At 51.4% G+C, this 23,657-nt stretch overlaps 1 protein-coding gene across 6 annotated transcripts in view; it reads right to left on the bottom strand.

Annotated features, from left to right (window-relative positions):
• Positions 1-5,278: 5,278 nt before the first annotated feature.
• The window catches only part of BCL7A (BAF chromatin remodeling complex subunit BCL7A), a 31,044-nt gene continuing 12,665 nt past the window's right edge, over positions 5,279-23,657 (bottom strand). For 2 of the 6 annotated variants that reach the window (XM_087423341.1, XM_004430021.3), the window contains 3 exons: positions 18,969-19,136; positions 12,192-12,376; positions 5,279-8,170 (listed from right to left, as the gene is read on the bottom strand). In XM_087423341.1, the coding sequence (XP_087279467.1) occupies positions 8,099-8,170; positions 12,192-12,376; positions 18,969-19,136 (425 nt within the window). In that variant the 3' untranslated portion in view covers positions 5,279-8,098. Of the gene's footprint in view, positions 8,171-10,468; positions 11,951-12,191; positions 12,377-18,968; positions 19,137-23,657 lie in introns of those variants that run through there. The other 4 variants (XM_087423343.1, XM_004430022.3, XM_087423342.1 and 1 more) reach the window with 3 other exon arrangements.

Below are 23,657 nucleotides of genomic sequence, written 5' to 3'. Positions count from 1 at the left end.
AAAATAAACAAGCGCAGAAACTGAAAGGCAGCAGCCATCTCGGGGGACCACTTGGAGAAACAGCTTGGGGCCGGTGCATCCGCTGCGCGTGGCTCTTATGCCCCCCGCCAGGCACAGGTCGGATATAGCAAAGCCAAACAGGATCCCGATTGCCTCAGATGTCACCTCTGGCCAGGGAGACCCCTGACGCCCTTGCAGGGAGAGGCCATGCCGGTGGGGAGCATCTAATCGTGAGGGGAGCCAGAAGAGTTCTGTGGCTGAACAGCCCTCGACAGTTTGCACAGCCAACCTCACACCCCTAATGGAAACTGAAGCACAGGGGGGTGAAGAAATAGATGCCTGTGGGTTTGGGAGTTTTTCGAGCTTTATTGAGGTATAATTTACATCCCATAAAATTCACCCATTTTAAGTATATAATTCAGTGAGCTTTACGTTCACACAGTTGTGCAATCATCCCCACTATCCAGTCACCCAAAATCATTCCCTCATGCCTCTTTGCAGTCAAGCCTTGCTCCAAGACCCAGACAACCCAGGCTCTACCTTCTGTCTCCATAGTTTTGCTTTTTCTAGAAATTTCATATCAGTGGGATCATAGTCTGTAGTCACACTGGAATTTCAAGCCAGAATCTAACAAGGAAGCCAGAGAGCCAGGACAGCGAGCACATCTGCACGGAGGCTTCCCCTACCTGCTGTGTCTCCTTGCGGGCACCACGGTCTCTGAACCTCAGTCTTCGCATCTTTAAAAGGAAGCTACAAATTGGTCCCCCTCTCGGGGTTGAAGCCAGGGTGAAGTGACGTGCAATATCTTGCATATTCAGAATACTCCTGGAAACTGGAAACAGACCAAATGCCCAGCAGCAGGAGAACGGGTAAGTACATGTTGTGTCCTCACCCCATGGAATATTCTCCAGCAATGAGAATGAATGGACTCCAATGACATGCAACAATATTGATGAATCTCACAAACATCACTTTGAGTAAAAGAAGCCAGACACAAAAGAGCATATGCTGTGTGATCCCATGAATATAAAGTTCAAAAACAGGCAAAACACATCTGTACGGAGAGAAGTCGGAGTAGCAGTTACCCTTCCGGGGTAGTGACTGGAGTGGACAGGAGGGGGACAGCTGGGAGTTAGTAATATTCTGTTTCTTGATCCAGGCGCTGATTATGCAGGTGTGTTCAGTGTGTGAAAATTCATCGAGCTACACACTTACATGTCAATAAAAAATTCAGAAAGGTCTAGGGTCGGCTCCGTGGCTTGGCGGTTAAGTGCGCGCGCTCTGATGCTGGCGGCCCGGGTTCGGATCCCGGGCGCGCCCCGGGGCACCGCTTCTCCGACCAACCCGGGGCCGAGTCCCACGTACAGCAACTAGAAGGATGTGAACCTATGACATACAACTATCTACTGGGGCTTTGGGGGGAAAAAAATGAATAAATAAAATCTTAAAAAAAAAAAAAAGGTCTTGCATGGTACCTGGCACATAGTAGGTAATTATTATTATTATTATTATTATTATTATTCTTTCAGCTACACAGTTTCAACAGGAAAGTGTGGTTGAGTGCAGGGGTTGGCAAACTTTTTCTGTAAAGGGCCAGATGGTAAATATTTTTGACTTTGCAAACCAGACAGTCTCTGTAACAACTACTCAACTCGGCTGTTGTATCACAAAAGAAGCCAGGGACCATATGTAAACAAATGAGCGTGGCTGTGTTCCAATAATACTATTTTTTTACAAAAACAGGTGGCGGGCCGGCTTTACTGACCCCTGGTCTAGTGGAAGACAGGCTGGGTTCCACAGCCTCCTTTGCTAAGTCCCTGCAGGACCCTGTTCAGTCACTTCCCTGGCCTCAGTTTTTCTAACTGTACAATGGGGAGGCTGATCCCTGCTCTAAACTACCATTCAGGGTGGCAAGGAGGTCAAATGAGCTCATAACTGAGGGACCTCTGAGGGTGAAAAGAGCAGGATTTAAGAGTCTCTTGAGATTCTTTGATGCAAAGCAGATTGTTATTTCTGCCCAAGTCTGAAGAGAGGAAGCCATTGACCCCAAGTCACCCAGTGACTCCATGGGCACACATGTCCCAGGGGTATCTCAGAGGCAGACAGGACCCACAGGCCTGGTACCAGATCCTGGTCCTTGCCTCCCAGAGGCTTTTCCCCCAGGAGCCTGTGGAGGGAGAACAGTGGTGAAGGAGAGAGACTGGAAAAATGAATTCCCAATGTGCTGTTCCTCTGAGACCCAGGGCCCTGAAGCCCCCTGGTTGGGCCTGCTTTACTACTGATAGCCAGTGCCCGCGGCAGGGATGTGCCATCCAGTCTCCAGCCCTTCCCTCAGCCAGGCACATCTTCCCTTCTGCCTGTTTCCTGGTGGGATTCTACTCAATCCACAAGGCATGACTCAGGCTCTGGCTCATCTGGGGCATGCTGGGTAGATAACTCCCGTCATCATTTGGGGAAGAGGCCAGTCTTCAGAGAGTAAAGGGTAACTCCGAGGGCAAGCCCAAAGCAGCTGGGGGTGGGGCTTCTTGCCTTTCCCTGTGCCTCATTTTCTAGGAGCTGGACTTCTGGCATCTAGACATGCTTGAGGATAATGACTATCATATAATAGCAATAAGAGCCAACATTTATTGAGATTTGCTATGTGCCAGGGCTTGCCCCGAGCACTTTACATGTATTAATTCATTAATTCATTTAATCCTCCCAACAACCCGAGTAGGAACTATTATTCTCCCCATTTTATAGATGAGGAAACTGGGGCCCAGAGAGGTTAAGATGCTTACCTGAGGTCACACAGGGCTGGAACTCTGAGGATTATAGACAAGGCTGCTTCAGAAGTCCAAAACGGGTCCACGTTAACCTGTTTATTTCCTTGTCCTCGGCTGTGAAACTTCCAAGTCCTTGTCACATGGGAGCATTGAAAGGGCAGCAGTTTGGAAGGGGAGAGAGACACTGCCTCCAAGAGAATGATACCATCAGGAGTTGGAGCTCCCATATGGGCAACCACCCCTCCTTCTGGATTTGTCCAGGAAACACTCCAAGCCCTGGGAGAAAGGAATGGGAGCTCCCACGGGGAAAGACTCAGTGAAAAGTGACCTAAACCGTCAAGGGCATTTATTGGCTCACAAAATGGAAAAGTTCAGGAGGCAGGCTGGCTTCAGGGCCAGATGGGGTTGAGTGTCAAATGCTGCTCTCGGGAAGCTCATACTCACTGTCTTTCAACTCTTGCCTGCGTCGGCTTCATTCTCAGGCAGGCTTCTCCTCAAGTTGGAGGAAAGGTGGCCCCAGCAGCTCCAGTTTAACAACTCCAGGGAATACTCTAGCAGAACTCTTTCCCACAGTTCCTGGAAAAATCCCAGGGCTGACTCTCATTGGTTTACACTGGGTCACGTGATCATCACTGAACCAATTGCTGTGGCTGGGGTGGGGGGGGGCGAAACCTGGGCCTGGGTCTCATGGCTGCCCCTGGGACTGAGAGTGGGTGAAGGGGACCCCTACTGGAACAAGAGGGGAATGCAACTGGCGAAGAGTTATGTCTACTATGAGCCTCTGGAGGGAAATATGTATGGGGGGGGTGACCAGTGTGGGGGCAGACTTGGCCCTCAGGGTCTGCAATCCCTCCTCAGCCCAACCATGGACCTCCATGACACTTGTTGGCTTGGTCTGGACTTGGACTTGACCTGAGCTTTCTCTGCCTGCCTTTCCCACCTGACTCCACCACACTAGGCTGCGGCACTGATTGCCTTCATATCACCTGGGGGCGCACCAGCCCCCTTGCCAACTCCTGGGCTCCTGCTTGGCCTATTGTCCCAATTCCCTACTTGCCCCGCCCCCACCTCCAGTCTGGCCTTTTCCAATCCATGCCATTCACTGGCAGCACCATCCCCAGTCCAGCAGACCCTGGCTCAGAAACCTCCAGCCACTCCTTAGTGTCAACAAGGAAAAACAAGCTTCTTAGCCTAAGAGGAAGCCTGGGCTTCCTCCACCATCCTAGGAGCCTCCCTGACCCCTGCCATCAAAATGCACCTCCTCCCTAATTCCAAACTGCACCAGCATCCTAGTGCATCAGCTCTTACTGCCTGGAGGGAAAGGGTCAAGTTTGAGTCACTGTTGCCTAGGGCCCAGCACACAGATGGTGCTCAATGAATGCCCGTAAAACCTACACTTCCAGCTCCTGTGCATGACTGCTCCTTGATGAAGGGAGATATGAGAGGAAGTCAGACAGCTCCACAGAGACAGACAGGGAGCTGAAAGAGACAGAGAAGCCAAGAGACACATGGAGAAAGTGAAACAGAATGACAGAGAGAGAGATCCAGGGAGGTGCAAGCAAGAGTGGCCAAGAGAAAGGGGGAGATCCAGAGAGAAAAGTCCAGAAGGAAGGGACCTTCATCCAGAGACCCAGAAAACAGACACACGGGGAGGACAGAGAAGGAGAGAGCGAGAGTGTGCCAGCTACAGCATTTTTTTGTTAAGTAAACAAGGCCCCTATGATTTGTGTTTTGTTGAGCTGAACGTTCCATATCAGGAGTTTATTTAGCTGAGCAACCAATCCTGGTAAAACACTCGAACATATTAAAAAGAGTGGGGAGGAGAGTCAGACAAAACAAAAAGGAGAGAACATTTGCCTCTAGGTGGGTCAACAGTGATACTTGGCACAGGCCTTGTCAAAACAATAATCCTACCCCGTTCCCCACTGTAGGCGGCTCAGCCAGGGCCGGGCTTCAGGTGGAAGTGGAGGAAGTGAGATGGCACAGAGGAGAGAAAAGCAAGTCCACTCGGGGGAGGGAGTCTGAGCTGAGAGGGAGAGTAGTGTCTGAGTTGCTGGGAGGGGAGGGGCCCAGGGCAAGTTCTGGTCCGGCCTGACCACAAATCACTAGATGTCAAGACAGAGTTGCAATCCACCTGTGGGCTGACTCTGTAGAGTCCCTGCCACAGGCCAGAGCCACCCAAAGTTGGGGACACAGCAAACCAGTGTTCATAGCTAGGAATCCAGGCTGAGGGGCCAGATGTGGCTTTTACACTGGGGCTCTGACAGGCTATGCGACTCAGGCAAGGGACAGCCCTGCTTCTGCCTCACCGGCCCAAGGTGGGCGACAACACTGACCGCAGCATTCAGCTGGTGCTTAGTGATGGCAGCTAGCATCACCGTGGGAATCTCTGTGTGCAAGGAGCTTACGGTGTCCTGTACAAAGCCAGGGCCACACGGCTGTGCAGGAGAGGCCAGAGCCTCCCCAGCAATCAGATTTTACTCTTTGTCATAATGGTACAAAATCACATGGTGTTCATGATTTGATTTTTTTTATTTTCTGAAATGGAACCATTGTACATTGTACAAACCATATCTACTGATGGAATAAATAAGTGAAAAATTATACTGCTGTACAACACACCAAAAAAAAAAAATCATAAGAGGAAAAAAAATCAGGTAACAGTGAAAAAAGGTCTTTATACCTCTAACCAGCTCCTTGGCCATAATGAACATTCCAAACCATGACGTCGTTTGTAATGGGAGGTCACCACCCTATGAGGTGGTCAATTGCCTTCTGGCTTTTGGGTTAAGTGCCAGCACTTTGTGGAATGTGTAGCCGCAGCCTCCCCAGTGTCAAGTTTTGCGGGGAGTGAGTTTGCCCTGGGAGCACTTTCGGCCACGGGGCCTGGTGTCCATGGAAGGCGTTCACTTAGGCCCCCCACCCCTGGCTCGCCGGCTGCAAGGTCTGAGGTTCTGGGGTGGGAGGGGTGCAGGGTGGTGGGGAACAGCGGCTCCGAGGAGCGGGCTGCGGCAGGGAAGGAAGCACGTGTGGATTTCTGCAGTCTCATCACTCCGTGTGGAAGGCCTTCCCGGCCAGCACTGAGTGCAGGGCCGCTGGCGCTCTGCCTGGCGTGGCCGTGGTGGGGCCTACTTGGTCCCAACCACCGGCCCATTCCTACCTTCAGGCACTTCAGAGAAAAACTAATGACAGCCTCGGTCTCGTGGATGTTGTCTTCATCCTCGACCGTGTCGACTCTCCTTGCCTGTCCAGAGGCCACCGCAAATAGAAGGGGCGTAGGGGACCCCGGCCACTTGCTATTCCCATGGACGCGTGTGTGTGGTTTTCCTTTAGCTGTCTTGGTTGTAACCTCTTGTTTCCCAAAAAGAAAAGGAAATAAATATCCAAATTCATCTTTCATCAACATGGAGTTTTGCTGCAAAGAAAAAAGTTACTCTAACCCTAGAGGATCTGGAGGTAAAGCCGCCTTGAGATACACTGAGAGGTAACGCAGAACACAGTTCTCCACAGAACTGACTGCCTGAGGGGCAAAATGGAAAAGGATTTTTTTTTTAAGACAGAAACCTTTCGGCATCGCTAACTTCAACATTAAGATTTTCAAAGTTTTTTTTTTTTTTTCCCTTATTTCAGGAGACATTTTTGCATGAGGTATTTGAAATTCAGGAACATTTTGAATTCTTCTTGAAGTGCAGGAAATAGATTGGCTCCCTTAAAAAAAATAAGAGCCTCACCCTCAGAAACTCTTAGAAAATGGAATCTGGCAGACACTTCCCATGGTGGTCAGGAGAGAGATCCACACGTCAAAGGTGGTACCTGAATATGCACCAATTAGCCAAACAAAACAAAATGAAACAAACAAAACAAAAACCAACCAAGAAAACCCACAACCCTCCCCCCCACCCCCCAACTCAAAGGGAGTTGGAACTCCAGTGCAGTAAAGAGAGCTCAGGAAAAAGGTTAAGGTCTGAGGAGTCCAGATAGGAATTAAGAGCAAACCAGGCCTCAGAACCAAACAATTAGGCAGTTCGTACAAGGGGGCATCTCCATTTTAGTGAGAAGCAGCTGTCCCATCACAGGCGGGAGATGGGCATGGGGAGGGACTCAATTACCCCTTTCTGGAGGAGTGCAAAGCTTTCCAACTTCTTGGTGCCTTGTTTCTGGCCTTCGAGGCCCAATCATCAAGGCCCCGATCCCCTATGGGGACTGTTGGCGCATCCTGGGAATGAGACACGATCTAACTGTTGGCTCTGAGGGTCAGGAACAGGACGCCGTAGCAAGCCGATTTCAGCTGACTGCAATCTCACCTCCCTGGGGTGGGGCCGGGGGGAGCTGGGGAGGCAGAGGACAGCAGGTTACTGTGGATTTGCAATCCAAGCAATGTCCTATGAGAGAAGTTCAGCACCAGCTATTCCTGCCATCTGCTCCCAGCCTCCTCAGCCCTTTTATCGTCTTAAGGAGACAATCCTGCAGTCAGCCACAGAAGCCATTTCATGTTCGGAGGTGTGAGAGAAAGCGGTACGGTGGAGGCAGAGGGTGGAGGTGCCAGAACCATCTAAGGGCTCTGTGTGTCCGTCTGGGCCGCCGTGGGCTTGGAAACGCCAGCCTCAGATGCCCCGAGGAAGCGAGAGCATATCAAGTGGCCAGCCCTTGGGGACAGTGCCCTGACATCTGAGACTCCTCAGACCCTAGAGGCTGGTGCTGCCTCCACCCAGGGCTCAGGGTACCTGGAAATCAGGTGGCCTCGGGCTCTCCTCCTCCCTGGCCTGCTCTGCTCCGAATGAAGTCCTGGGGCAGGGAGGGTGGAGGACGGTGGCAGCAGCTGCCTGAACAAAACCAAGAGGGCACTTCACAAAGGGAGATGCAAAACAACCAGGAAAACATGCCAGAGGTCACCTCAAGGGCACAAGGCACAAAAAAAGAAAGCAGAAAGAATCGGGTGAACGGTGAAAAGCCGTGACGAACAGCGAATTCCTGATCAGTACCACCCTCAAATAGCTTATCTCGTTAAATAGAGAAGTGGGAAAAAAAAACAATACAGCAGCAACACAAATGAAATCTTGGCTTCAGACAGTGTGCAGACACTCCTGAGCTGTCAGCCCCGCCTTTCCAAGGACAGTCACTTCAAGACTTGAGTGTTTCACTTCACAGCAGAAAGTTCTTCAGTGTCTGAGAAGTTACGCCGTTCTAGATTTTCTTGGATTTGCACTTGGTAAACTTGAAAAGTTAGTAGTTCTGTCCGCGCCCGAGAGGAGTCACTCGGGTGAAGTTGTTCTAGAATTAAGCCTGCTGATGGATCTCCCGTGAAACGTGGATCGGAGGACTGACCTTAGCGTCTACATCTCCTCGGAGTTTTGTTGGGAAGCCTCCAATTTCATCTTTTTAGAGGGTGGCACTCCTTCAAAATCCTGGGGGAAGACGAAGAAAAGAGAAACACAGGTTAACATGTCAGGAGAGCGGTGGAGGCCAGCTGTGAGGCAGTCAGCCCTGGAAGGAACTGAGGGAAGGACCCTGCGGCCCAAGCGTGGGCTTCGGGAGGGTCACAGAGCCACGGGGAACCTCGAACCCAAACTCCTCCTGTGTCTACCAAGCCCCGTCACCCGGGCCCCACCTGTCCCTGCCACAGTGGCTTCCTTCTGGGTTTTCCAAGCTCCTTGTTACGCCAGGACTGTTACCACACTGCCCTCTGTGCCTCTAAGCCCTCCCTCCCTTCACCCCGCCCAGCCTGGAGCAGATGACCCCATTATCAATCTTCCAATCTGTAATTAATTGCGAGGGTAACCATTAGGGCACAAGTTTCCAGTTTTCCTCTCCAAGTTCTAAGGCCATCTCCCAAAGGCCCAAACCAACTTAGTCAACACGCAAATGCTCCTCTGGGGCTCTGCACTGGTGCCCGGTCTGGGCAGATGCTCAGCATTTGTTGAATGTACAATATGCATGTTATTCTGGGGAAAGGGTTCACAGTTGTCACCAAATTCCCAAGAAGTCCCATGACTCAAAAAAGAGGTTCAACATTCACTCAGCCACCTCTCCCTCGACCTTCCCAGCCAGTCATCTCAGGTATCTCCAAGCTAACCCAATACTTGAGGCCAGCTTGTGACCCTACCCCTCCTGACTGGGGCTCCCGCCTCTGTCAATGGCACTGCCACCTGCCCGGGATAAAGCTGGACGGGACCTGGAGTCCTCCCTTTCTCTTCAGCTCCCACACCCAACCTAACAGCAAGTCCATCCACTCCATCTCCGAACACCCTTGAGCCCACCCACCTCCCCCTCGGCCCACCACCCCGGCCGCACCTGAGCCTCCTCCACGGCCTCCCACACAGCCTTCAACAGAGCCCAAGCGATCTTCCCCAAAGAGAAATCATACACAGAATGCAAAATCCGCTGATGCTTTCCCACCAACTTCAGAACAAGACCCGAACTCCTTACCAGGCGACAGGCCCCGACACCCATCCCACTCTATCGCTCCGCCCTGACTCGCTGTTCTCTTCCCCAGCCACCCCGGCCTCCCCTTCTGCTCCTCAGGCTTGCTCCTGTCTTCAGGCCTGGGCACCTCTGGTTCCCTCTGCCTAGAAAACCTGCCATCCCAAACCTAACATCTCATCCTTCAAATTCCCGCTCACAGCCCATTCCTCTCCGTGGACGGGGTCCAGAAGAGTGCTCTGCTCCTGTAGGCTTCTTTGCGTCACCTGTTCTGGTTCTCCTGCGGCACATGTTGTGACTTTGTAATCCACTGTGTCTGCTGTACCCTGGCTGTGTCTCTGCCTCCCCAACTCCATCATGAGCCCATGAGGGCAGGGGGGACCTCGTCTGCTGGTTCACCCTGGGTCCCTAGAATCTGGCATAGCATCTGGTACACAGTGAGTGCCCAATAAATGTTCAAGAGACCCCGGGCCTTGATGTCGGATGTGTATGAGTTTCTTTTTTTTTTTTTTGAGGAAGATCAGCCCTGAGCTAACATCCATGCCAATCCTCCTCTTCTTGCTGAGGAAGACTGGCCCTGGGCTAACATCCACGCCCATCTTCCTCCACTTTACATGGGACGCTTCCACAGCATGGCCTGACAAGCAGTGCCTCGGTGCGCGCCCGGGATCTGAACCCGGGCCGCCAGCAGCGGAGCGCGCGCACTTAACCACACTTAATGCCATGGGGCCAGCCCCGTCTATGAGTTTCTTGCGGCAGATCCTGAGAGCAGGTATTGCAGGGAGGCCAGGAGAGCTGCCTCTGTCTTTCCTCTCCCCCTTTTATTCCCCCAATTACTTTATTGAGGTCAGAATGGTTTATAACATTGTATAATTTCAGGTGTACATTATTTATGTTTCTGTATAGACTGCATTGTGTTCATCACCAATATCCTCTCCCTTGTTTAATAAAGCAAGCGATACAAGCTCAATACAGATGTGACAAGAGAAAGTGGGCCGCTGCCTGCCGAGGAAGGGGGATCCTGTTAAGAAGGAGGTCCTTGGTTTGCAGAGCGCTTGGACGGGGAGAGGGTGGGGGGACAACACACGGACCTGGAAGTGGAAGCTGGAGGGAGGTGGACTCTCTGCTTAAGGGACGGATGAGGAGGGAGGGACGTGGGGATGAAGGAGAGAAGGCACGTGAGCTCAAGACAGACGAGCAGGGAGAAGAGCCACAGGAAACCTCTTGATACTGGGGGTGGGGGGACCACACCTCTTTTTCTTTGTTAAACAGGAATGGCCGAACTTCAATGTCAAATTGTTTGCTTTACTGCAATGCATCCTCCCCCTCGCTCACGAATCCAGCAGCTCTGTAGACGAGCGTGTGTGTCTCTGTGTGCATGAAAATGATGAGAGGCCCGATTTCAGGTCTGGGTCCCCTGGGACAGGGAGTGGAGGGGGGGGAATGTGAGGACGAACACTTCAGATGTCAAGGGGGGAGCATCAGACGCACCCAGGGCGTGAATCAAAGGTTCTGGCTGACCTTTCCTCCACTGAGTTCAGGAGCCCAGGAGACCCCAGCTGACATCTCGGTTTTACCAACTATAGACGAGGCTTTGATTTTTTTTTTTTTTTTTTTAAAGATTTTATTTATTTTATTTTTCCCCCCCAAAGCTCCAGTGGATAGTTGTTTGTCGTAGCTGCACATCCTTCTAGTTGCTGTATGTGGGACTCGGCCTCAGGATGAACGGAGAAGTGGTGCCTCGATGCGCACCCGGGATCCGAACCCGGGCCGCCAGCATCGCAGCGCGCGCACTTAACCACCAAGCCACAGGGCCGGCCGGCTTTGATTTTTATTTGTAATCAAATGGGCTCATGCTCTGCCTGAGGCTCTGCGACTTGCTTTCCTCACTTCACATTGCGAGAATATTTCTTTACTCTCTGTCTGAACCTGCGTCAACCACACTCTTCAACAGCTGCATACTAGTCTGTTTTATACACGACCCCAGATTCAGTTAACCAGTCCCCTTCTCACAAACTTAGGCTGTGGCCGATTTCTTGCCACTGCAAACATTCTTCCTCAATACTCCCTCTGTGTCTTGGGGCATTTGGAGGAGTGTTCTGTAGGGTGAGGGGAGCTGCTGATCTCAGGGTAGACAGATGTTACAGTCTGAGAGGTACTTCCATTGGGAAGGCCTGGCTCAAGGTTCCACAAAGTGGAGACCAAGTCCTGTTGTGTCCTGCCCTTTCTCTTCTTTCTGCTACTTACTGTCAGTTTCTCCCAAAAATTCTCAGCAAAGTGGAAACAGTTTTATCAGTTGAAGTTTTGATACCTTTGAGTCCCCACTCCTCTTAGATGAGCACAGGGGGCTGACGGTGAAAAACCAGAGGTGGCTGAGGCAACAATGGGGCATCTTGTGTGTCCAGCTCCACGCTAAGTGTGTTACCCACATTCTCTCATCTCATCTGCACCCGGCCCCAAGACAGTTCTGTGGTCCCATTTTGGCAGCTGGAGACACTGAGGCTCAGTGCATGCTAAGTGAAGGAGCTGGGATTTGAACCCAGGACGTTTGTTCCTATCCACTGGGTCATTTGCTTCTGCACTAATTCAGACCAGATTCTGACAAACAGCGATGACCCAGAAAGGGGTATGAGTAGGGGGAGTGTAGTCAGTTGCAAAATTCCAAAGGATGATTCACCCGGCAGTTAGGTTTCTGAAGACCTGTCTTCCCAGCTCTACGGGGAGCTGACTTTGGGTCACTGAGACCAGGCAATGCTTTTGTGGACCTGAATAAACAAAGTGATAAAGCGGAGGCTGGGATCAAGGACCCTTCCTCTTCCTACACCCTCCCCGGGTATAGGAGGGTGTAGGAGGGCTGGGCCCATGTGTCTCCTCTTCACTATAACCCCAGCACCCAGGACAGGACTCAGAAGGATGCTCATCAATCTTGCTCAATGAATACACGAAAGTGCCAATCGTCCAACAAGAAAAAAACAAAACAAAATAACAAAACGCCTTTCAACGTACCCCCGACACCCCAACGGGCTCCCGGCCGATCTGGCTGCCCCTCTGAGACCTCGATCGAGGTACCTGAGAGATTGTGGTCGTCTCTGCAGCTAGACCTGCGTCTCCAGATGGCTGCCGTTCAACTTTCTCTGAACTGTTCATCGAGTTTTCCATTGAAGACTGTGAATTTTGCTCATCAGAAGCATCTGAGGGAAAAGCAAGACGGCAGAAGCTGTTTTCAGACACATGAGATGCGCAGCCAGATGGACCAATTACTAAAAATACCTGGAACAGGGTAGTTTTGTGGCCACACGGTCTGTTAGGGCTGCAATGAGCTGGGGGGTTTGGGAAGCCTCTTGCTTATTTTTCAGTGATGTTGTTTTAAGCAACCAGGCCACACACCAGCCCTGGGGCCTCCAACCCTTTCCCTGCACACCCATTACCTGCCAAGCGCCCTGAGAGGACATCTACAGGATGCTACGGGCTTTGTGCTGCGAGCACCCAGCGCCCTCTGGTGGAAACAACGCGCTCCGACCATCATGGCTGCTGACTCCTCCCTCTTCCACTGCAGAGCCTGCATTCTCCACCTGGCAAACTGCAGAGGCTAACGCCCCTCTGTAAACATTTCTCTTAATAATATGGGTATTTTTCTGATCATCAGAGCAATGACTGATCATTGCCAGAAACAGACAAAAATAAAGTTAAAATCGCCAATTATCTCACACCACCCCCAGCCACCTCCCCACTAACATTTTAGAGGATTTATTCCCATCTTTCCAGATGTTTTCCCCTTACATGGATACAATTCTCTACTCTCCCCAAATAGGGATCACACAGTATTTTAGAAGAATTTTTCATGTCTTTAAAAATTCTCTAAATACAAGAGCATATAAGATGGCTGCACAGCATTCTATCAAGCAATCACTTAGTTTATGAACCTGTTTCGCCAGGTATTTGGGCTCCTTCTTACGCCTCAGTCTCCCTGTTTCACTCGCCAAGCTCCTGGAGCAGAAGGAAGGTGCAGGCCGTAGCAGGCTGCATGAGGAGGTGCAGCTTTGGAAGAAGACAGGCAATGGCTGTACCGGGAGCTTCTTGTGGGCACAGAGCCGGCGAGCTCACAGAGAGAGCAGCAACATCCTCCCCGGGGCCCCGCTCTGCTTGCACTCAAGGCCCCAGCAACATACGTCACCCTGATTTTTAAAAAGCACACTAAAATACTCAAGAATGCCTTACTTTCTGGGGTTTCTGAGGCAGTGGAGTAACAAAGGGAAAAAAAAAAAATCCAGGCTTAAGTTGTAAAGTGAGCAAGCAATATGGGGAAATGGGAAAAGTTGGCCACCCTCCAGGGCCTGAGGCAAGAGGGGAGGAGAGGGCTGGGTAGCAGGGCAGGAAGGAGGTGCAGCACCCTCCTCCCAAGGAGGCTGACTTCCCAGCCCGTCCATCTCAGGTGAGCAGCCCTGCTCTCTCGCAGGCAGTGCCAGGAGACCCAACACCCGCCTGGGTCTGAACTGGGTTTTCCTGCTGCCATAGAGAGGGTCAGGGGTCCGCCCTCACCAGGGCTGGTGTCTGGGAAGACACAGGGTTTAGAGACAGATCTGAGTTCCAATCGTGCCCCTGCCTCTTGTTTCCTGTGGGACTGGGGCTCTCAGTCTCAGGTCCCCCGCCCTCCACAAAATCAAGGTTGACTATAGGCACCCTGTCAAGTCGCTGTGAGGAATAAACGAAATGACAGGAAAAGTACCCAAGCAGCAAAATCACCCAGGTGAGAGTAACTGAGGGGTTATCCACGGCACAGAACCCACCTCCCCATAAACCTGACATCTTTCATATTTTTAGTTTTACCTTTAAAATCCATGTTAATGGCAGTTCCTCAAAAAGTTAAATACAGAATTACTGCATGACCCAGCAATTCCACTCCAAGGTAGAGACCCACAAGAACTGAAAACAGGTCCTCAAACTAATACTTGTACACAAATGTTCACAGCAGCACTCTCTGCAATGGTCAGAAGATGGAGATGGCCCAAATGCTAATGAACAGATGAATGCATAACAAAATGTGGTACATCCAGTCAATAAAGTACTACTCAGCTAGGAAAAGGAATGAAGCACTGACCCATGCTACAACATGGATGAACTTGGACACTACTGTGCTGAGTGAAAGAAGCCCAACACAAAAGGCCACCTATTGTATGATCCCATTTATATGAAATATCCAGAAAAGGCAAATCCATAGACACAGACAGCAGATTGGTGGTTGCCAGGGGCTGGAGGGAGGGAATGGAGAGTGAGTGCTAAATGGTACAGGGTTTCCTTTTAGGATGATGAGAATGTTCTGGAACTAGACAGAGGTGGTAGTTGTACAATGTTGTGAATGGACTAAATGCCACTGAAGTGTCACTTTAAAATGGTTACGTTTATATTATGTGAATTTCATCTCAATTAAAAAATCCATGTTAGTGTTATAGTCTATTTCATAAGATATGTTTGCTTTAGCAAACACTTTCAACTGTTACTGTCTTTCTTCTCTCTGACCAGTTCCCTTTCTGCCTCACACTGCGGGCTCTGCAGAGTGGAGAGGGAGGTGGGGGCCCCGGGTGGAGGCTCAGAAATCACGATGGTGGCTGGTCACCCAGAGTCATGCTGACCCCTTGCCCAGCTGGAGAGCTCAGTGCAGTAGCCCGATTTTCCCGGAGCAACGGTACTGGAACTTAACCAGGGGAAACTATTTTCCTGGGGCCTAAATTTAGTCCAGGGAGTTTGGACATTACGTCATTCCTGAACTCACTCAGCAGTAAACAAGTTCAAAGCAAGGTCAACAGCTGGCGACCAACCGCCTTGTCCCAGCAGGCAGCGTGCGCCCACCTGGGCAGGCCGAGGGGGTGTGCCCACACGCCCTTCCCACAGGAGCTCGGGCAGCCCCCAACAACAGGCAGGGGGGCCTGGCCACTGTGGGGGTCCCACCTGAGCAATGCTGGGCAACTGTGCAGACCCCGTGGCCTGGGGTGGCCAGAAGAGGACCCTGGTGTGGTTTCCACCCAGATGTGTAAAGCTTGTGGTGGTGGTGGTGGCAGTTACCAAAAGGGGGCAGGCATGGGAGCACTAATCCAAGACAGTTCCTGTAGCTGAGCTTTAAACGGCCCTTTAGGGCAAAGGAGACGCAGACCCCAAAAGTGGGAGAAATGAGGCCATGGCCAGAAAGAAAGCAGGACGGGAAAGAAGCCAGGATGTGCCCACACCTGGTCCTGCATGACCCCTACGCCCGGTCTCCTCACATCCCCCCTACAGGAGGGCAGAGAAGGCGGTTCCCACGCTTACCAGGCCCTTCCTGCCCGCCAGTCTCGGCCCAAGCATTTCACTTCCTTTCCCGCCTCATTCACTCCTTGCAATGACCTGACAAGAGGTGACTCTTATTTGTCTCATTTTATAAACAAGGAAACAGGAAGGTGTGCAGGAGGTGACACTGCCAGCTCAAGGCCACACAGCTAGCAAGTGTCGGCCCAGCTCCCTGTCCTGTGTCCACAGCCCCCTGGCTTCACTGCCTTCTGTCTGCAAAGCCACCTTACCAGGACGGTGCTGGGGGCCACTGTGGGGGGACGAGGGGCGATGCCCACATGCTGTACACGGTGGAAGGCTATGTCAAAGCCATTAGGATAGGAGGCGATTTTGCCCCCTCCCCCAATGTGGCACCGTCTGGAAACTTTTTGGTGTCATAGGTGGGGGTGGGGGTGTGCTACTGGCACCTCGTCAGAAGAAGCCAGGGATGCTTCTCCACGCCCAACCATGCATGCACGGGACAGCCCCCACAGCCAAGAATCACTTGCAAATGATTCTGGTAATGCCGAGGTTGAAAGCCCCTGCTCGGGGGAAAGCCATTCTACCGACCACCTCTCTGGAGAAAACACTGCAGGGCCTACTGACTCCTTAAATGCCCGCAACCTCTGACTAAACAGTTCCACTTCCAGGGCTGTGTCCTCCAGACCCACTCACACCTGAGCAAGGATGCAAAGAGATGTGTGCGCAAGAGTCCCTGCAGCACCGGGTGTGTGAGAAAAAGACAGAAACAACCTAATGACCATCAATGCAGGGACTATTTATGTAAATTATGACACATTCATATCACTGAAAGATAAGCTGGTAAAGAGAATAAAACAAATCTGTGTCCTAACGTGGATCAATCTCCATGGTGATTAAGAGAGTGTTCTAAAAAGGGAGGGTATAGCTTCATACAGATGCTTCTAGGTGCACAGACTACCTCTGGAGGGCTGCAAAATAGACTCAGCAGTGGTCCCCGCCCCGAGGATGGGGAGGACTCTTTGGGGGGCTCGCTTCAGTCTGCATCCTGATGTCTGAATTGCTCCCGTCTGTAGGGTTACCTGCGTCCCACTCCCATCTGCCCAGGGGCCTACCCGGGACCCAGACACCTTCTTCACCGGGCTCAGAAAGGGTGCCACACTGAGAATATGAGCCTCTTCCACGTGGCTGGCTCACCCCTTCCCCTGCACTTCCCCAGGCACTGCCCCTTGGACCCTTCGGCCTGGATTTCCTGTCCCCCTTCTAATCCCTGCTCATTCGTCAAGCTCAAGTCAGACAGCACCCCCTCCAGGAAGCCTTCCTGGAGGCCCCCAGGCTCCCTTTCCTTTCTGTGTCTATCACAGCACTGACCATGAACTTAAAAGCCCCTCAGGGGCCAGGCAGTGCCATGGATGAGTCACGTGGGCGGTTTAATTCAGACACAAATAAGCTTTGCAAAGAAAATCTAAAGGAATAGTCTCTGCTTCCTCAAAGAAATGTGTATTCCCCCAGTCTCTCTGCCTTTTACTTTCCCACTCTTGGTAGAGAAAGAGGTTCAAGAAACATCTTAATTTTCCTTTTAAATCTACAATAAGAAAAACAACAGTGATCACGGGGTAATACACAGCAATTGCCTTTGGCCTCAGTGTCAGGGAGGCAATAGGGAGGGGTGGGGAGTGTGGTAACTGGTGAATGCAGGTTGTCTGGCCCTCCCTGGAGGGGCAACAACGTCTCTGCTCTAGCTGATTGCTGCTCCATGGAAACGCAGGTCCAGTACTGCCAGATCTTCTTTTTCAAGAGAAGCTGGAAATCAATCTTATTTTAAGTGAAATTGCTCAATTTTTAAATTTTGACATCCAATTCCAATTAAAAATAAAAATACCACTGGGTTCCGTGGTCACACCTGCACACCACACACTGGATCTAGTCTGGCTGCACCTTCTCTATAGGCTGTAATTCTCAGTTTTGATGTTTTTCTTGCCTATGAGTTCTTGGCGGCAGGAGGCAGGACTCAGTTGTGACTGAGGCCCAGGACCAGCACAGAACCTTGCACAGGGCCAATGTGGGTAAAGTGTGTCGAAGGGAATGGAATGGGATGTGAATGAACTCCACGGCATAGGACGGCCTTTCTCCGGAGGAGACGCACGCCCTCCTCCAGCACCGAAGCCCCGACTCCAGGCCAGCTGCCTCCCTGCACAGTGTAAGCAGCACACCAGTCGGACCTCTCCCCAGAACTCCAGACTGGGCCTGCCCTGCCCTTCCACCACCTCTCCTGTAACTGATGACGGCAAGGCTGTCCCTCCAGGTGCTGGGAGTCATCCATGAGTCCCCTCTCACTCAGCCCACGTACCACCCATCAACACATCACCCCGACCTTCGAGATATACCTCGATATTAGACAATCGGGAACTACTGTTCATTTTCTTAGGTGCGATGATGGTATTTGTGATTATGTAAGAGAATGTCCTTATCATTAAAAGATGCATGCTGAAGTGTTTAGGAATGCAATGTCCTAAGGTCTGCAAGTTACTTTCAAATGGCCCCAGAAAATACTTACAGACAAAGAAAGAAAAAATAACAACTGCCGAATTCGGCTGGTGGGTATATAGGAGAGTATTACACTATTCTTTCAATTTTTCTAGGGCCAAACGACCTGCATTCACCAGTTACCACACTCCCCACCACTCCCTATTGCCTTCATTTAAAGAGAATCAGGAGACCTCAAAATACACAAACATATGTACACACATGTGTCAACACACACACACGCACACACACACGTCCTCCACAATCAGACCACTTCTTACCTCCTCTTCTGCCCACCCCAATACAGCTGCCATCCTCTCCCACCTGGACGACTGCAGTAACCCCTCACTGGTCTCCCTGCTTCTATCCTGGCCCCCCTATTATCTAGTCTCAGTCACAGCAACCAAAGTGGTCCTTCAGATCACAGCACTCAAACTCCCAATGGCTCCTGTCTCACTCAGGATAAAAGCCGGGGTCTGTGAGGTGGCCTTATGAGCCCCCCACAATAGACACCCACCTCCTCTCTGACTTCATCTCACTTTTTGAGCCCCTCACCTGCTCTTCTCCAGCCACACTGAGTTCACCCCAGGGCCTTTGCACTGCCCATTTGCTCTGCCCACAATACTCTTCTCCCAGTTATTCACATGGCTTGCTCCCTCACCTAATCTGATCTAATGTCACCTTCTCGATGAGGCCTTCCCTGACCACCCTATTTAAAATCACAACACCCCCCATAATTTGTCAGACTCTTCATTCCTCTTTCTTACTTTATAGTTCTCCACAGCAGTGATTTTCCAAATACTAGACTGCAGGATGTTTAAACCGCCCCACCAGAACATGAGCTCCAGGCATTACCTTTCTTCTACTGTCACCTTCTGGGGGCTGGCACTTGGCAGGGCCTCCTTAAATACCTGTCAACTGTCTGAACTGAGGGCTGGATGGAGAGTGGCCTCTCTGAGCCCCGCTCTGGAGGGCACGTACCTTCAGCCCCCGGGAGCTCCTTCCCGTCGGCCTGGGCCTCGTCCACCTTGGCGTCGGTGCCATCGCCGGGCACGGCCACGTTGGACTCCGGAGCAGGGCTGGAGTTGCTGCTGTTCTCCTGCTTGATGGGGGAGGCATCTGCTATGGAGCTCTGGTTGCTGTTGTCATCTGCACGGGGGAGGCAGAACCCCAGGGTGAGATCCCGCAGCTATGGAGGAGAGGCAGGCCGGGGGCTTCAGCTTCCCCACGTCTCATTGCCTGCAGCCCCACAGGACGCTCCCCCAGGAAGGCAGACGCCCCCTCCTCCTGAGCCCCTGAGCCGGCCCACCCAGGGCCGTCCACCCGTCCTGCCAGGCAAAAGACTCTGGGAGCTGGGCCTGACCTTCCCCACTGGCTCACTGAGGAGGCCGCCAGCTGCAGATGTGGCCTAGCACATTTTAAATCTCTGGGGGACATCTGAGACCTCATTCTGGGTGAAGAAACCAGACATCCAGGGCACCTCGCTCTGAGGCTATACAAAGGCCAGAGCACGGTCTGCCAGGCGGCACTGCCAAAATGTTTCCTCTGATCTCATCAAGCCCCAAGACCAGCTGCCACTTGATACAAAATACAGGGGAGAGAAGAACAAGCGAACTACATGAAGTGGGATGTTTCACAGGACCATCGGCCCAGGCTCCTCAACAAGTCAATACCATGAACACCAATACCACTGAAAAAACAGAAGAAGCAGGGAAGATTACTGTAGATTAAAGAAACTTAAGAGACTTAGGTACTGAACAATGTGAGAAAACTATCTGGATCCTCTTTTGAACGTGCCAGCTGCAAGAGACGTTTTGGGGACAATTGGGGAATTTGAAATAGTCTGGAGTTTAAAAGATATTAGGGAATTATTGTTAATTTTGTTAAGAGTGATAACATTTCTATATACAGTGGGTATACAGAAATCGCATGCTGAAGTGTTAAGGTTCAGACTAAAATATAATGCGAGGAAATTTACCTTAAAATGCTTTGGCACAGGTTGTGTATAATTGCCAGAATTCCCCAAACTTTACACTCAAGAGCTGTGCATTTTTTTTTTTTTCTTTTTTTTGTGAGGAGGATCAGCCCTGAGCTAACATCTGCCAATCCTCCTCTTTTTGCTGAGGAAGACTGGCCCTGGGCTAACATCCGTGCCCATCTCCCTCTACTTTACATGGGATGCCGCCACAGCAAGGCTTGACAAGCAGTGCGTAGCTGCGAGCCCCGGATCCAAACCGGCAAACCCTGGGCCGCCACAGCAGAGCACGCGCACTTAACCGCTTGCTAGAGCTGTGCATTTTTTAAATATGTGAATTGCATTTTGATTAAAAAACACATTTTAAAAAATAGATGAGGCAAATATGGCATCGTGTTACTAGAAACCTAGGCGGTCGGTATATGGGGTTCATTTTACTATTCTCTATATTGTTCTGTTACAAAATTTTTCATAATAAAAAGAGAAAAGGGAAGAAAGTTAATCAGGCAATGACGTTAGTGGTTGAGCTGGTGACAGAGCTGGGGGCTGCAGGGCACATACCTCCCTGCTCTGGACTCCCTTTTTTGGGTACAGAGAGATATTTTACTGCAGGTACCCACATGGTAATTTCAAAAATACTCCTACAATCTCCTGCTTTTCTGGGCCATGCTGCACACCTGGGACCACAGCCATTTTTGTAAAAGAGATCAAGAGAGGGAGAGACAGGGAGGGAGAGGGAGGGAGGGAGAGGGAAGGAGAGGGAGGGAGGGAGAAGGAGGCAGGGAGAGAGAAGGAGAGAGAGGGAGGGAGAGGGAAGGACAGGGAGGGAGGGAGAGGGAGGGAGAGGGAGGGAGGGAGGGAGGAGAGGGAGAGAGAGAGAAGGAGGGAGAGGGAGGAAGAGGGAAGGACAGGGAGGGAGGGAGAGGAAGGGAGAGACAGGGATAGAGAGGGAGGGAGAGACAGGGATAGAGAGAGGGAGGGAGAGACAGGGATAGAGAGGGAGGGAGAGGGAGGGAGAGTGATAGAGAGGGAGGGAGAGGGAAGGACAGGGAGGGAGAGACAGGGAGAGACAGGGAGGGAGAGGGAGGGAGAGACAGGGATAGAGAGGAGGGAGGGAGAGGGAGGGAGAGGGAGGGAGAGAGAGGGAGAGGGAGGGAGAGGGAGGGAGTGGGAAGGACAGGGAGGGAGAGGGAGGGAGAGAGAGAGGGAGGGAGAGGGAGGGAGAGACAGGGATAGAGAGGGAGGGAGAGGGAGGGACAGGGAGGGAGAGGCAGGGAGAGGGAGAGGGAGAGGGAGGGAGGGAGGGAGGGACAGGGAGGGAGAGACAGGGAGAGACAGGGAGAGACAGGGAGAGAGAGGGAGAGAGAGGGAGGGAGAGACAGGGATAGAGAGAACAGGGAGGGAGAGGGAGCGACAGGGAGGGAGACGGAGGGACAGGGAAGGACATGAGGGAGGCAGGAACACATCAACACGTCCTGGGCATCCACTGCATGCTGGGCACCAGGCAAGAGCATTTACAGTCACCTCGTTTAACTCTCCTAACAAGCTACCAGGTAGATGCTGTCACCACCTTCACTTTACAGAGAGGGAAGCTGGGGCCCAGGCACCGTGCTCAGGCTGGTCTGCCCCACTCTGAACCCCGAGTCTTTCTTCTACCTCACCCTGCCGAGGAAGCACCAGGCAGTCACGCAGCCCCAGCCGGGTAAAATGCGTCCTCTTTTAAGTGTACTCTGGGGCACGCGTTACACAAAAACATCCTCTCGTGAATTCTGGGACTTGAAAAAAAAAGCACACTCTCCTGATTTACCTTTCGAGAAAATCTAAACTTCCTTCCTATGCCAAGATACGTGTGTACATGTGCAAGCAGCACAGAAGGCAGGAGGCCCGACCCCTGGGATCCAGCACGAGGTTTTGTTAATCAATGACAATAAGCACTAATGTTTAGCAAGAGAGCTGCCTGAGCCTAGCCTGGTAATGTGGTAACAGCGTGACCCTGACACTTGAGCTAACCTTTGCTGAATCTTGGAGACTAAGGCCCTGGATGCAGATGCCCTCTCCCTTCATCTCCTCCTACGCCCGTCCTCCCACCTGAAGCCTTCCAGACAACTTCAGCCAGTCCCACGCCTTCCCCTGTGCTTTCACACTTACACCCCTGTGCTCAGACTTGGTCTTGGCTGCACATGTACTAAAACAGAAATGATACTGAGAAGGTGAGTGTAGCTCCTGCCTTGGGGACCTGGTTTTGTCCAGTATTCTAGATTTTTCTGAAGTGTTAGTCTGGGCTAGTGGTCATACACTTGGATTCTGCCTCCAAAGGACCTCAAATGCCAGCACTGACATTTATGAACTTCCTAACTCCGGTGGTCTAATGGTAAAGATCTGGCACTCTCACTGCTGTGGCCTGGGTTCGGGTCCCGGTCAGGGAAGCAGACCCCTGTCTGTCGGTTGTCATACTGTGGTGACGGCGTGTTGCTGTGATGCTGAAAGCTATGCCACTGGGATTTCAAATACCAGCAGGGTCACCCATGGTGGACGGGTTTCAGCAGAGCTTCCAGACTAAGATATACTAGGAAGAAAGACCTGGCCACCCACTTCTGAAAAAACTGGCCATGAAAACCCTGTGAATTGCAGTGGAGCACTGTCTGATATGGCACCGGAAGGTGAGAGGATGGCACAAAAAGACTGGGCAGGGTTCCGCTATGCTGTGCACAGGGAGTTGCTGGGAGTCGGAATCAACTCAATGGCACTGAAAAAAAAAACAACCAGGGCAGGCCCCGTGGCTTAGCGGTTAAGTGCGCGCGCTCTGCTACTGGCAGCCAGCAGAGCCCGGGTTCGGATCCCGGGCGCGCACCGACGCACCACTTCTCCAGCCATGCTGAGGCCGCGTCCCACATACAGCAACTAGAAGGATGTGCAGCTACGACACACAACTATCTACTGGGGCTTTGGGGAAAAAAAAGGAGGATTGGCAATAGATGTTAGCTTAGAGCCGGTCTTCCTCAGCAAAAAGAGGGGGATTAGCATGGATGTTAGCTCAGGGGTGATCTTCCTCAAAAACAACAACAACAACAACAACAACAACCAAAAAACAAAACCTCCAGGCAAGTGACTTCACCTCTCCGAACCTTAGTTTCTTTCTCCATACAATGGGGCTCGTTATGAGGATTAAATGATGTAAGGCATGAAATGGGTTTAACAAGATGCTTGGCACATCGTGACAGTTTCTTAAATGTTAGCTGCTAACACGCCAAGGCTATTAAGGGATTATCTTATTTAATACCCACAATAACCTTATGAAGTAGGCATTACTATCCCCACTCAACAGATTAAAAACAAATAGACAAACCTGATGGCTACATGTTAAATAACTAGCCCAGGAGCACAGAGCTGGGGGAGATCCTAGGAGAATCAGATGAGAACCCAGGTGGGATCTTGCCCTCTGCTCTAAAAGGCTCTCAGCAATAATTCTATGATTCACCCAAAACTAAGCCAGGCCAGGGGTCTCCTCGATCTCTAGAGATGGTGGGGATGCTAACCAATGCCAGGGAGACAGGTTATGCCCCTGCTCAAATACCTATTTCTGAAAATGAAATGCATCCCAATTATGTCTGTAAGGCCAGCTGGGGGCCTTTCTTGACACATTAACCGTCAGCAAGACCCTCCTGGGCTTTTCTGAAGCCAGTTCAGGAACAAGC

This window comes from Ceratotherium simum, chromosome 35 (assembly GCF_057802395.1).
Source record: "Ceratotherium simum simum isolate JZ-2026a chromosome 35, ASM5780239v1, whole genome shotgun sequence".
NCBI classification, from domain to species: domain Eukaryota; kingdom Metazoa; phylum Chordata; class Mammalia; order Perissodactyla; family Rhinocerotidae; genus Ceratotherium; species Ceratotherium simum.
The sequence above is the reverse complement of the archived record's forward strand: the minus strand, read 5'-3'. Positions and strand labels throughout refer to the sequence as shown.